At 38.3% G+C, this 14,538-nt stretch overlaps 1 protein-coding gene across 4 annotated transcripts in view; it reads left to right on the top strand.

The window, feature by feature from the left end:
• LOC124129733 (intraflagellar transport protein 88 homolog) overlaps window positions 1-14,538 on the top strand; it is a 32,099-nt gene that overhangs the window by 2,584 nt on the left and 14,977 nt on the right. For 3 of the 4 annotated variants that reach the window (XM_048402431.1, XM_048402430.1, XM_048402428.1), the window contains exons 3-15: window positions 244-312; window positions 1,458-1,629; window positions 1,961-2,033; window positions 3,015-3,105; window positions 3,856-3,960; window positions 5,111-5,213; window positions 6,510-6,624; window positions 7,411-7,642; window positions 9,038-9,108; window positions 9,481-9,567; window positions 10,337-10,436; window positions 11,448-11,534; window positions 12,314-12,322. In XM_048402431.1, coding sequence (XP_048258388.1) covers window positions 244-312; window positions 1,458-1,629; window positions 1,961-2,033; window positions 3,015-3,105; window positions 3,856-3,960; window positions 5,111-5,213; window positions 6,510-6,624; window positions 7,411-7,642; window positions 9,038-9,108; window positions 9,481-9,567; window positions 10,337-10,436; window positions 11,448-11,534; window positions 12,314-12,322 — 1,314 coding nt within the window. The remainder of the gene's footprint in view (window positions 1-243; window positions 313-1,457; window positions 1,630-1,960; window positions 2,034-3,014; window positions 3,106-3,855; window positions 3,961-5,110; window positions 5,214-6,509; window positions 6,625-7,410; window positions 7,643-9,037; window positions 9,109-9,480; window positions 9,568-10,336; window positions 10,437-11,447; window positions 11,535-12,313; window positions 12,323-14,538) is intronic. The other variant, XM_048402429.1, reaches the window with a different exon arrangement.

Genomic DNA, 14,538 nt, shown 5'->3' with positions numbered 1-14,538 from the left:
ATAGTCGCCTTTTAAGGCAAGTATGGGTTGCTGAAGACCTATTCTACATGGGTAGCATCCCAGTTTGTAGAAATGTAGGTTACTGGAAGTGTTTTGTTGAAATCATCACCTGAATTGTTTCTAAACAAAGAACAGATATTGAAAGAAAGAAAAATGTTTATATATTGATGTTATTTTGGATATTTTACTTAATAATGAACTTGATGCGTATTTCAAGTTGTCTGTGTTTCTGTTGTGTTTTAGGATCTTGCACATGACGAGAATTTCCAGAAAGCTGTACTAAGAACAAGCCATGGCAGGAGGCCGCCACCTGTAGGTGAAACTTAATACATGTGCCAGTAGTCTAACTCATCATTTGAAAATTCACCTGTCAGTGAAAGACAAGCATACTTGTAATAACAATATCCTTAATATTTGTGCCAAAGATCATCTTACTGGTAATCCAGGATAAGTTGAGTTGTGACCTGACAACTAACCCCGATGACAATGTATGAGGTCTGCCCCTGGTGCGTACCATTATGAAAAAAGGGGTAGCGGGTGGTCCACGACAAGTAGTACGATGTATATGTGCATGTCCTGCCTCGGCTAACAACGAATTTGCGACTTACTTGGGGTAATGAAACTACTCTCGCCTTGGTACTGAATGAAACCTTCTGCTCTGATGCGCTTTAGCATATATACAGACAGACCCGTGTCAATGCTAGCTTTAGACAACAATGAGATTTATTTCTACATTCTTTACTGTGTAATTTATGACATTATAAGCCAATTCTCAGCCTGAGAATGTATCATTTGGTCATGCTTACCTAGCTTTGACATGTTTATTTGTTTGTAAGTAACTTCTATCAAACAACTTTTTGAGGATTCTGGTATCGACTTGTCACCCCAACCTCTTAATAGTCTTTTGAGCAACACGTGTCCACGGGAGCGTAGTCAATTTCATCATCATGACCTGCACGTGCACATCATGGGTACACCGTCTCTACCTGTAACAAACCAAATATGTTTGCCCAAATTCTGTGCACGGCTTACTCGTCTACATGTTCTGTGAGTTGGTTCAACTTATCCTGTTTTACCAGTAGTTCTGCATTTGTTTTGAAATACTGATCGTTTGGACGTCATCTTTAAATGTTTTTTAAGCAGCTGTATAAAAGATGAGAATTCATTCACCACTAAAATATGCTTTTCCCTTTAAGCTAATTTATGGCTACTGCCCTGCTGTTCATGCTATTGAGATTGTGTTTGAACATATTAGTGTATGAGCTTATGTTTTGTGAGACTTTATTTGTATTTTAGGTTAGTTTTTTTGCTTAGGTAATATCTCTTTACCAGTGTTAGCATGACAGAAAAAACAACCCTGTTTTTCTATAGTTTCTTTGAGAAATCTTTTTCCTACAAACTGCCGTTTTGATGTTCGTTAATGATCTTGTTGAGATGTTTCCTTGTTACATTTTTAGACGGCTAAGATGCCACCTGGAACCTCAGCCCGTCTTGGCACGGCAGCACGAGGCAGGGTAGGCCTGCCATCCTCCATGGGTCGACCAATCACAGGCGCCATACAGGCTGATGGACAAGCTCGACCAATGACAGCAGTGCGGGCAGCAGGATTCACATCGTCTGGCAACAGAGGTACATAAGTCAACATGGATCGCCGAACTAATAGTTATAGCACACAGACTGGGATGGTTTTGTAATTTGTTTATTTGCATCAGGACTCATGAGAAATTTGTATTTCCTCTCATTTGTTGAGTAAATTTCTGAAAATGCAGCAAATTCTTAGATGCTCATGTTATTAGGAAAAATAAATGGATAAGAAATATGCTCCAATGTTACCAGTTGTAGGTTCAATTCTCTCTCTCTCTCTATGATTTTGTGACATAGAGGTAACAATATTCTCTTCCGTCTGACTACAAGAAGAACTTCTTGTGTTTGAAACTAAACTGTGTTGGTATCTGTCCAGGTGTTGGATTTGACCCCATGAATCAAGCAGGGCGTGGCCCGGCCCCTCCCCTGGAACCAAAACCCGAAGACAGGTGAGATACCACTGTTAACCAGTGTTGTAGGATTCCTTGTGTCAAAGGTGCACTTGGCTTGAGACATTTGGCAGTCTGAGCAAGTATCCTTCAAGCCATTTATAATCTGCTTTGTCTGCTTTCTCAAATTGTGTGAGGTATTTTTCTGTCTAGCTGTTACTGATTGCCCATACACATCTGTCCCAAATGTTTTGAATTTGTTACGAATTTGCAACTACAACTATTTCCACAATTCATACGAATAGTATGATATCTCAGCAAACAAATTCACAGGGACTAAATTTTCATAGATACAGGTAAACACATGGTAAAGTTGGGGTCACTATAAGGTTAATTGGGGTGGGCCCTGGGGGTGGGGGTGGGGGTGGGGTGGGCTTCATGAAAACATGAAAAAGGACAGGGCACTAAAATTCATCACAACTATATGGGGGAGGGACATGAATAAATGACACAGTTCAAATTGAAGATTATTTTGGAACTGGTCATTTATTTTAGGGAAGGCGGGGGGTCATGACAAAATGTTACTGGGTATATGTATTTTGGGGATTGTTGGGCGGAATGTTACATTAAAATGGGGGGAGGAGGGTCGACAAAGTATGAATACAGTTCTAAGACCAGGCGACTATTGGGATAGGTGGTCTGGCTTTCTGACTTGGTTGATGCATGTCCTCGTATCCCAATTGCTTGATTGATCTGGTCTGGTCTAGACTTGATTAATTACATACCATTGTCATATCGCTGGAATATTCAACACTGAATACAAGATCTAGACCTAGAATGGATATATGCCACAAGAACACACACGATCATGACTGTGACATCATTTGTCTTCAGGCTTCATTGTTTTGCACTGGGCTTAATTTGAAGGGCTTCTTCAGGAATCTGACCTGGATCTAAAATATGGAAAAAACTGACACATTATATATGGATGTTAACATTATATATGGTTTAGTGACATTTTATGTGAAATTTTTGTTATAGTCCTGAGGAGAAGATTCGGCAGTTGGAGAAGAAGGTCAATGAACTGATAGAGGAAAGCTGCTTTGGGAACAGTCAGGGTGAACTAGGGCTGGTGAGGAATCTGGGTCTGCTGCCTTATCTAATGCTTTCTGTTTTGAATAAATATACAAGCATTTTTGTACAGTTTTGACTTTGAAGTTCTATTAACTTGAAGTTTTTTAAGGCTTTTTTTTCCGCTGCCACAAAGTAGAAGGTGGATATAGTATGTCCGTCCTCCCTTCTTTCCGTCGTTCTGTCAGTCTGTCACTTTTCATTTCCGGAGTAGAACTCATAAAGCATGAGAGATATCTCAACCAAACTTGGCAACTAGATAGGTCAAGTGGTGAACTGGTGCCTTTTGATAGTTTGTAATTTTTGAAAAAAATATTTTGTGTGTTTCCACAACAACTTTGAATTAGACTGAAAATTGTGGTTGTGCTCCTTTCCAGAGCAGATATTGAAGTCCGTACAATATTTCTTCATCAAGCTTGGCACATAGATGGTCTAGTGGTCTAGGTCTAGTGGTTCATTGGTGTCTTTTGATAGTTTGGGATGTTTTACATTAATTCTTTGAGTTTCCATAGCAACGACTTTGACTTGGACTGATAATGGCGGTAGTGCCTGTTTCCAGAGGGCTAATGCCTTGCACACAACCAGACATTTCATATTGGCGGGGGATATGAGTATTTCATGCTTGTTTTATATTAAAGGGCTGCAATGATATTTTACGGAGATATGGCTGACTGAAGAGCAGCAGGGATGTATAAACCATGCCATGTGTATATGTGTTTATTTCATGCTGTTTGTACTGTCTGTCTGACAGGCACTGGAGAAAGCAAAAGAAGCTGGCAGGAAGGAACGTGTTCTGGTCCGACAGAGAGAGCAGCTTTCTATGGGAGACCAGATCAACCTGGACCTCACATATTCGGTATGTAATACTCTGTCATGTGTTCTGTTTAACAATGACATGTGTGTCACTGGTACAGATCCCAGTGTATCATGAGAACAGACCGTAGGTGGATTGTGGGGCAGAATATGTCCTCAGTATCCCATGCTTGATGTTAGAGTCAACTGATAAGGGTTGAGTTGATACAGTCTGTGATGTCTTTGAGTCCCAGTGGGATGGAGCCTTGATAGAGCTGGAATATCTTTGTCTGCTGCATAATTCAACATTCACTCACACATTTACAGTCAGCGTCCGAAATAACTGCTTGTCCGTGGCTGGTAACTTTCGGTCGGGCTGACTAAAATGTTCTTCCACCTGACCACCTGTATTGCAGATAATTTTAGACTTCTTACATATACAGTTTTATCATAACCTCTCATAGATTTTCAAGGAGTTGTTTGCATTATTTCAACTGAATCAAGTTTCGATTTGTCTTTTATTTTTCGCGATTTTTCAATATTTATAATGTCTGAATTTGGGCTGGTACCATTTATGGGTCACCTGCCCGACCATACTGTTAACAGTCATTGTTTGAGAAAACCTACTGTATACATGTACTTTTTGGTGCATCCTGAATTGTCTGCAGTTTTTTCTGATGTCATGTTTGTTTTGTTTGTTTGTTGTTTAACGCCACACTCAGCAATATTCCAGCTATATGATGGCGGTCTGTAAATAATCGAGTCTGGACCAGACAATTCAGTGATTAATATCATGAGCACCAATCCACGCAATTGGAATCGATGACATGCATCAACCAAGTCAGCGAGCCTGACCACCCGATCCATTTAGTCGCCTTTTATGGCAAGCATGGGTTGCTGAAGACCTATCATACCCCGGAATCTTCACGGGTCCGTGATGCCATGACACACATTGACACATGCAGATCCCAGAATGATGTGATGATGTTATCATTAGCATCATGTTCTTCTTTTCACAGAGCCATTATCCAAAAGTGCTTAGACACAAGTCTCAGTACACATTAAACAGTGTATGTAATTTTAAACAGATGTGTTTTTTGACAGTGTTTGAATTCAATAATGTTATGTTCAAATAGTGTTGCATGCCTATCTCATCAATTCTGTAGGCGACATATTCTCTGAGGATCTGATGCTACTTGTTTATTGTGTTCTAGGTGTTGTTCAATCTAGCTAACCAGTACGCAGCCAATGAGATGTTTGCTGAGGCTCTCAATACCTACCAGGTCATTGTCAAAAACAGGATGTTCAGCAATGCTGGTATGTACTGTATGATTGGTGTAATGTGAACAGTGGTACGCCGCTGGAAGAATGTCCGCTCTTGTAGATAATGATCCTCTGTTGGAGAAGAACATTTTACTGATTTTTCCATTATCTGGAATCATATCATCTGAAATGCTCATTAAAAGCTAGTAAAACGGTATACCGTATTCGATGTAATAAGCGCCCCCGCTCTAATAAGTGCCCAAAGCGATATTTGCTAATATATTGGCTATTGAACTATACCAATTAGCACCCCTTCGATTGATCGATCACTGTAAACAACACTTATTTATTCGCGTATAATACGCACTCGTGTGTTATATGCACCCTTAATTATGGGCATTTAAATTCTGGAAAAATGTAACTCTCGTATATAAACATTTGAGGCTGTCAGCATAAACCACGAAATTTATCTTTTAACTCTGTCTTTTTCACCAAAATAACATTCTAATAAGAGCCCCCTATTTCTAATTTTGAGAGCGCCCTGGGCACTTATTACGTCGAATACGGTATGTACAGTATATATACAGTGCTTTAGGTGTAGCGTCAGGTCAGTATAAAAACATTGCATTTAATCAGAAATGCTCATTTTTGTGTGAAATCTATTGCAGGGAGAATAAACCATGAGGGGCACAGCCACAAGTGGTTTATTCTCCCTGCAGTGTTTTATTGTACGATAAACAACGACAACAAGTCGTTTATTTCTTACATGAGATATCAACATTATGTACAGCCTCTTTAAGGATGATGGTAAAATGTACAAGTTTTCAAAATATTATCTGTATTTAAATAATGATGACTCCATCAATGAAATCTGACCTTGGCAATTTCGGACAAGTCCATTTTAAGCACAGGTGGGTATTTCCCGTATATTCTCACAATCCTCACGTTGATTACCTGTCCCTTTTCACCCAATACTGATTGTCATGTCTCTCCCGCTTTTGGATGCGATCGTTTGGCCATCACGTTTATCTGCTTTGCCCAGCTTCATCTAAGGGGAACAACTCACTAGACACTACCCTCTCAAAAATAAAGTTGTCCAATATATGACATCATTAAGTTCAAATCTCCAGAAATGACGTCATGATCGAACAATGTTCTATCATGAAATAAATAATGCTTCATTCTTTCTTATTCTTTGTGATTTATCATGTAACTATCTTATATATACAGTAGTCGATGTAACAAGCAGCACCTACAGCTGTGTACTATGTGGTTTATAAGTGATATTGCTGATGTAGTTCGGGCTGTTTTACCCAGAATTGTTATGTGGTATATATCTGTTGTTGATAGGTCGGCTTAAGGTCAACATGGGGAATATATATTTCCGTCAGAAGAACTACCCTAAAGCCATCAAGTTCTATCGCATGGCTCTCGACCAGGTGCCCAACACTCACAAGGAGATGAGGTATGTACCACACATAGTGTTTGTTAGGCAGTGGGATAAGTTGTATCTTCTTAGTAGTTTTAGAATACTTGGCAATAGTCATACAAATACACCTAATTACCATGATTACAGTTGAAACATTGCTCTGATATTCTCAGGAGGCGGTGGGGTAGTCTAGTGGTTAAAGAGTTTGCTTGTCACGCCGAAGACCTGGGTTTGATTCCCAGATGGGTACATGCTTTGATATAGCTGGAATGTTGCTAACAGTGGTGTAAAAATACTAATCACTCACTCGCTGATATTCTCAGAGTCTAAATCATGCTAATCATCTAATTGTCCAAAGGCTAACCTACAGTCAGCAAAAAGTGACACTTTATGTTAAATCAGACGTTCTAGGGTTAAGCTCAAGTGCAAGCTTTTCAATGATGTTTGTGGGTTGACCAGCCTACATGGTTCTCATCAGCCCACACTACAGCCCTTGTTGTCCAGGAAAGAGTATCAGGTTATGAAACAGCATGTTACATGGGTCCATGTAGCTTTTGTGCCTGGTAAATTTTTATGAATGCTTACGTAGGTAAGGAGTCTTTTCCTTATGTCGATTTCAGTCCGTGCATACTTGTATAGCAAAGTCTTCAAATCTGGGTTCTAGTAATATTTCTTTTTATCCTGTTACCACAGCTGATAATATCTATGTTAAGACGAAAAGTATTTCAAACGACAGGTTTGGTTAAATGAATGCTGAAGTCTTGGCCATGGAGCGATGTCAATATGGAGAATGTATCTTTTGTTTATTCCATGTCGTTCCAGAACCAACATTATGCAGAACATCGGCATCGTGTTTGTAAAGATGGGCCAGTACAACGACGCAATCACATCGTTTGAACATATCATGTCCGAGTCCCCCACATTCAAGACTGGCTTCAATCTAATTCTGTGCTACTTCGCGCTGGGGGATCGCGACAAGATGAGGCGGGCATTTCAGAAGCTCCTTACAGTGGATCTGAAGATAGATGATGAAGATAAATACCTACCTCATGGGGTATGTACTGCTGTCATGTGCTGTATAGAGCTTACAGGCTGTGAGACAGCTGGCACACTGTCTGATCCAATCATGTTTGTATTTAAAGGAGAAAATGTTCCTGAGTAGTGCATTCACAGGATGAGATAAATGTAGTGTTTGGTTAAACAGGATGAGATAAATGTGGTGTTTGGTTAAACAGGATGAGATAAATGTGGTGTTTGGTTAAACAGGATGAGATAATTGTTGTGTTTGGTTATCCAGGATGAGATAAATGTTGTGTTTGGTTATCCAGGATGAGATAAATGTGGTGTTTGGTTATCCAGGATGAGATAAATGTGGTGTTTGGTTAAACAGGATGAGATAAATGTGATGTTTGGTTATCCAGGATGAGATAAATGGGGAGTTTGGTTAAACAGGATGAGATAATTGTTGTGTTTGGTTATCCAGGATGAGATAAATGTGGTGTTTCGTTAAACAGGATGAGATAAATGTGGTGTTTGGTTAAACAAGATGAGATAAATGTGGTGTTTGGTTAAACAAGATGAGATAAATGTTGTGTTTGGTTATCAAGGATGAGATATATGGGGAGTTCGGTTAAACAGGATGAGATAAATGTTGTGTTTGGTTTAACGGGATGATATAAATGTAATGTTTGATTAAACAGGATGCGGATTCTTGTTCGTATCAGGAATATCCTGATTAAGTTACCTCATGCTGACTCCACAATGTAATAGTTTTCATGATCCAGAAGTTGGAGATACATGTATTATCATGTTTATGGTATTAATCTCAGAACTTGTGAATTGTCTTTCTTGGGGAGATCTTGCTTTTGGTGAGGTGATTTGTAAAGGGGTGTATTGTTGCATTCAAAATTGTTGCACTTATATATGGCGATGCACATGCACTTGTGTGTATGCAGCTGCTTGTACTTGTCCGATGTTATGCCAATTTTAAAGTGCTAGCCCACTGAGATACCATGCTGCAGGGTAATATGGATACCCCACTCAGACACAGTATACTGACTCAAGCTGACATGTCCTTTTTCGTTCCCATAATGCCGAGCGCCAGACAGGATAACGGTTCCATTTTTCTTTCTGATCATGTTTGTGTGTGACATTGCCTATCTGAGATGTATCAGAACAATGACTTCGCGCTATCTCTCAGGGATAATTATTTATTAGGTTTTGTTTTTAATTAATTTTTGAATTTTTTTGGGTTTTTTATTTACTCTAAATTCTGAGTTCCTTGTAAAGGGCATATTTTGTAAACTACTTAGTGAAGTGTATTTATCTAGTGTTACAATGGCCAAACAAAATGGAACTGGGCGAACCGCTAGTGTCAGTGAGTGTACTGTTGCTATGAGTTCTGCCTATGTAATGAGGTCTGTAAATGTGATTGTTTCCTTTTCAACAGGATGACAAGCAGTACAACCTGGTGCTGGAAGTGATCAAGAATGACGCTCTGCGGCAGATAGAGAGGGAAAAGTAAGTCTAGATAGTACTAGATATATGCTGTATTGCTCTTGCAAGAATATATTCAGTCTACATCACTTTGTTCACTTGCCAAGATTTATCTGAAATACAGTTCAAAGCAGTGTTTACCACAACTCACTCTTTCACCATTAGGAACACCAATTGATGGCTATGATAGTGTTTGTCATTACAATGATAATTCCCAGCTGTTGATGCTCACGCTATTGACCATAGTCTTGTCAATGATAGATATTCATGTAATTATTTTCAAGACCTTGAAACACATGCATATTTGCAACACATTCTTACTTGTGACTTAAGGAATTTGATTCCCCTGTAGTCTGTGAGTTCTTGTATGCAGGAAATTATGTTGTTGTTGTGCAGGAAGTATGAGGCGGAGCGGTGCATCAAGACAGCAGCTAAGATTATCTCCCCTGCTATAGAGGCCACCTTCTCTATTGGATATGACTGGTAAGCAATGGCAACTTCCTGCTTGTTATAGTAATATTTTCGTCCCGTGAAGATCCAGGGAAGAATAGGTCTTCAGCAACCCATGCTTGCCATTAAAGGCGACTGTGCTTGTCGTAAGAGGCGACTAACGGGATTGGGTGGTCAGTCTCGCTGACTTGTTTGATGCATGTCATTGTATCTTAATTGCGTGGATTGATGTTCATGATGTCAATCGCTGGATTGTCTGGTACAGACTGGATTATTTACAGACTGTGTCATATGGCTGAAATATTGCTGAGTGCGGCGTAAAACAACAAACAAACAAGCAAAAGTAATACTTTCCCATGCATGTTCAGACTGCCATTTCCCATTATGTGCTCACAGTCTTCAATCTATGATGAGGAAATGACCATCTCATATTATCAGTAGTTTATGGCATCAGAGTTTCGCCATTATATGAAGTTGTTAATCCAGTCCTTGGAACTTCAGACTTGGACCCCCCTTCAGTTATTCATGTGAGTCCCCAGGACTCTCAGATAGGTAGATCCCCATGGGCATTCGAGGTTGGAATTGGTCCCCACTAACTTATGCTGGACATAAGGTTGTCAGGATCGGTGACTTGGTTGTTCTGGTCCAGACTCGATCATTTACAAGCTGTCATATAGCTGGAATATTGCTGAGTGTGGCGTTAAACAACAAATTAGTCTTATAGAATTGGCTACTTCAATGACTAAAGTGTAAATTTACATCTTGGAAATCTTATGTTCAGATTGTATCTTGTACTGTTCAGGTGTATCGAACAAGTGAAGAACTCGCAGTACATCGACCTATCCCATGATCTGGAGATTGACAAGGCTATCATGTTCCTCAAACAGAAGGACTTTCAACAGGTACCTACAGCCACCTACAGCGCATGCACACGATCACATATACATTGTAATACTGAGAACCAGGTTGATGTGATATCCCACATTGTCGTGTGAGCTGTTGTCACACTTGGACCTTGCTGATTGCAATGTAGTGTGTCACGCTTCATTAAACTCAGATCTTAGTGCGTGATACCGCTACACAAAGATCTGAGGACGACTTTTCATCCGACCGATCAGAGCGTTGCTTATGAGATCACGAAAGTGAAAGTCTGAATAAGTTTTTAAATCATGCAACCTTGAAAAGGTTAACATAGGGCATTCCGAATGCTAGTCATTGTCTGTCTCTCACCACCATGTGATAAACATTTGAAACGGAAGAAATTTTGTAAAGCCCTCAGCCATCTTTTGGACATTTCAGAATTTACTTTTCTTTGATTTTCAGTTTTTTTATTGGGGAAATTTATCAGAATATTTTTTGAAGAGTAATCTGCTATCACTATTCTGAAACTAATGCCGTAAAGTGCATAAAGTATTTCTGATTGGCTGATGTCAATTTCTGTTAGTCATTTCATTGCTTGGTCAAAGTTTGTGCTAGGACGTTCTGATGTGACCTATTATGGGATGTCCTCAATTCTTTTGTGTAGTGATAGCGAGCACTAAGATATGGTTTTATTGAGATTGGATAGTGTGTTATTGCACATCTGGTGTGCTGATTGTGGTGTGTAAAATAAGTCTGCTGTACCAAAATGAGCAGCTGCCTCCTGTTACCATGGTTACAAAGTAGAGGACCATGTTCACATCAGGGGAAATATATACATATATGTACAACCTAGATCAGTATGATTTTAAACAGTTTATGATAATAAAATATCAAATCTGTGTTTGTCCTCTTTTTTCCCTTGTGGGATAACTGATTTCAAATTGACTTAATGCTTATTATCTATACTTGTAAATGAGTATTTTCTCAGAAAACGAGTATTTTGTCCTTCCGCTTGTCTCCGTATCATGGAGCTACATCTCTTATATTTCCAGGCAATTGAGACCCTCAAGTCGTTTGAGAAGAAGGACTCCAAGGTCGCCAGTACAGCTGCCACCAATCTGTCCTTCCTGTACTTCCTGGTAAGTTGACCTCAAACTAAGGGAGACAACTACTCTGTTAGGCGGGACTACTCTAGGGTGTTTGCTCTTCACACAGATCATGTGGGTTTGATTGACCTTGTACTACTGGAGAAGCCAACTGTGACATCCATTTTGAAATGCCTGTGATGTAACTCGTACGGATGTCCAACTTTAAGTAATCTCTTTCACAAGTGTTTCGTAGTAAGATTTTCTTGCAATCATTCCAGTAATTGGACTGTGACTTGAACAAATATTACAAATTTGAATGTAACGACTGAATCCAAATGACGCTGATAGAAAATGGTAAGGGAACACAATATTGCAGAATGTTCTGTGTTGTTGGTAATGTAAATGCTTCCTACCAACCATTGGTTGAATAGTAGTATCTGGCATATTCACATCATTACCATACAACTTCTTCCGGTTACCATGGTTACATTATGAGCATCATGTCAAGATTACATTTGCCTTTTAAGCTGTTCCCTTACTTGTTTCCATGAGCATAATAAAGGAGAAATTACAATAAAAATGATAATGAAGATAATGGTTAGATAATGAACATTATTTAAAAAATCGTTTTCACTTTTGAATGTCTCTAGGTCACTTACCACAGTTTATTTTTTATTTGATATAATTCCTACCTGGAAGAGTCACAGGTTTCACCTTGTCATGCCTGATCAATGCATCACAATTTTAAAGAAAAGGCATAGTTGATTTGTGAATTGCAGACATTTATTTGATGATTCTCTCATGCCCATGTTTTTCCTTGCATGTGCCAGCACAAGGAGGTATACTGACATTCCATGTATCTCATCGTATTTTGCTCTGCAGATCTTCAGCTTACTAGCTGCAATGCTTCCTTGTATAGTTTTAAGTTCTGGGTGTTAACGTTTCCTCTCTTCATCCTCTTTCCCCCAAGTATTTTAGTTGATGATGAAAATGGTGCATCTCTTTTTGTTTGCTATTTCCTAATTGTAAGTGTGTATTAGTGTCGGTGTATATGTTAGTGTGTCAGAGTGTGCGTGCGTGTTTGTGTGCATGTGTGTGTCAGTGTGTGTGTGTGTGTGAGTGTGTGAGTGTGAGTGAGTGAGTGAGTGAGTGAGAGTGTGTGTGTGTGTGTGTGTGTGTGTGTGTGTGTGTGAGAGTGAGTGTGTGTGTGAGAATGAGTGTGTGTGTGAGAGTGAGTGTGTGTGTGAGAGTGTGTAATTGTGTGTGGTTTAACGTTGCACTCAGCAATATTTCAGCTATGTGACAGCGGCCTGTAAATAATCAAATCTGGACCAGGCAATCCAGTGATTGATATTGTGATCAACAATCCATGCTTCACTTAACCAAGTCACCTGTGGTCGCTGTGTGTAACACGCCCTGGTGGACAAATTTGTGTTGACTATTTGCCCGATAGTCAAGTGCCAAGTGTTTAAGATTTTTAAGAAAATGGTAAAAAAATGACTTCAGTGTCAATTCTATTGTCCTAGCAACAGCTTCTGTTCTATTCTTTTATCCTCGTTTGGTAACCAAACTAACACATTTGCTCAAGCTCCCTCACTAAATGTGTGGTCAGCACAGTGTATGCATGGTTTATTTTTTGTTTTGGTTTCCATCACATGTAGCAGTAGTGATATTGTTCTGTCCACCTAGTGGTAGATACAGGAACTATTTTCATACAGTGTTATAACAGCGTAAAAGTATTAGCTGTGCGTATGTATACAAAGCCATATTTAGAGTCTTATATAGCATCTGATTACTCATGTAATAATTTACCGAAAGTTCGGCGCACTACAACACTCGTGAGGACAATAGAGTATCATATCGTGACGTCATGTATCAATACAATACAATACAATACAATACAATACAATACAATACACATACAATACAATACAATACAATACAATAAATACACATACAATACAATACACATACAATACACATACAATACAATACAATACACATACAATACACATACAATACAATACAATACAATAAATACACATACAATACACATACAATACAATACATACACATACAATACAATACAATACACATACAATACAATACAATACACATACAATACAAAACACATACAAAACACATACAATACAATACACATACAATACACATACAATACAATACAATACACATACAATACACATACAATACACATACAATACAATACAATAAATACACATACAATACACATACAATACACATACAATACAATACATACACATACAATACAATACAATACACATACAATACAATACAATACACATACAATACAAAACACATACAAAACACATACACATACACTACACTACACTACACTACACTACACTACACTACACTACACTACACTACACAATACACATACAATACACATACACATACACATACAATACAATACACTTACACTACACATACAATACAATACACATACAATACAATACAATACACATACACATACAATACACATACAATACACATACAATACACATACAATACACATACAATACACATACAATACAAAACATACACATACACTACACATACAATACACATACACATACACTACACATACAATACACATACAATACACATACAATACACATACAATACAATACACATACAATACACATACAATACACATACAATACACATACACATACAATACACATACAATACACATACAATACACATACAATACAATACACATACAATACACATACACATACAATACACATACACAACACATACAATACACATACAATACACATACAATACACATACAATACAATACATACAATACATACAATACACATACAATACACATACAATACACATACAATACAATACAATACACACAATACACATACAATACACATACAATACAATACAATACATACAATACACATACAATACACATACAATACACATACAATACAATACAATACATACAATACACATACAATACACATACAATACACATACAATACACATACAATAC

Source organism: Haliotis rufescens, unplaced genomic scaffold (genome assembly GCF_023055435.1).
Source record: "Haliotis rufescens isolate VD_foot unplaced genomic scaffold, xgHalRufe1.0.p SCAF_26, whole genome shotgun sequence".
Classification (NCBI taxonomy): domain Eukaryota; kingdom Metazoa; phylum Mollusca; class Gastropoda; order Lepetellida; family Haliotidae; genus Haliotis; species Haliotis rufescens.
The sequence above is the reverse complement of the archived record's forward strand: the minus strand, read 5'-3'. Positions and strand labels throughout refer to the sequence as shown.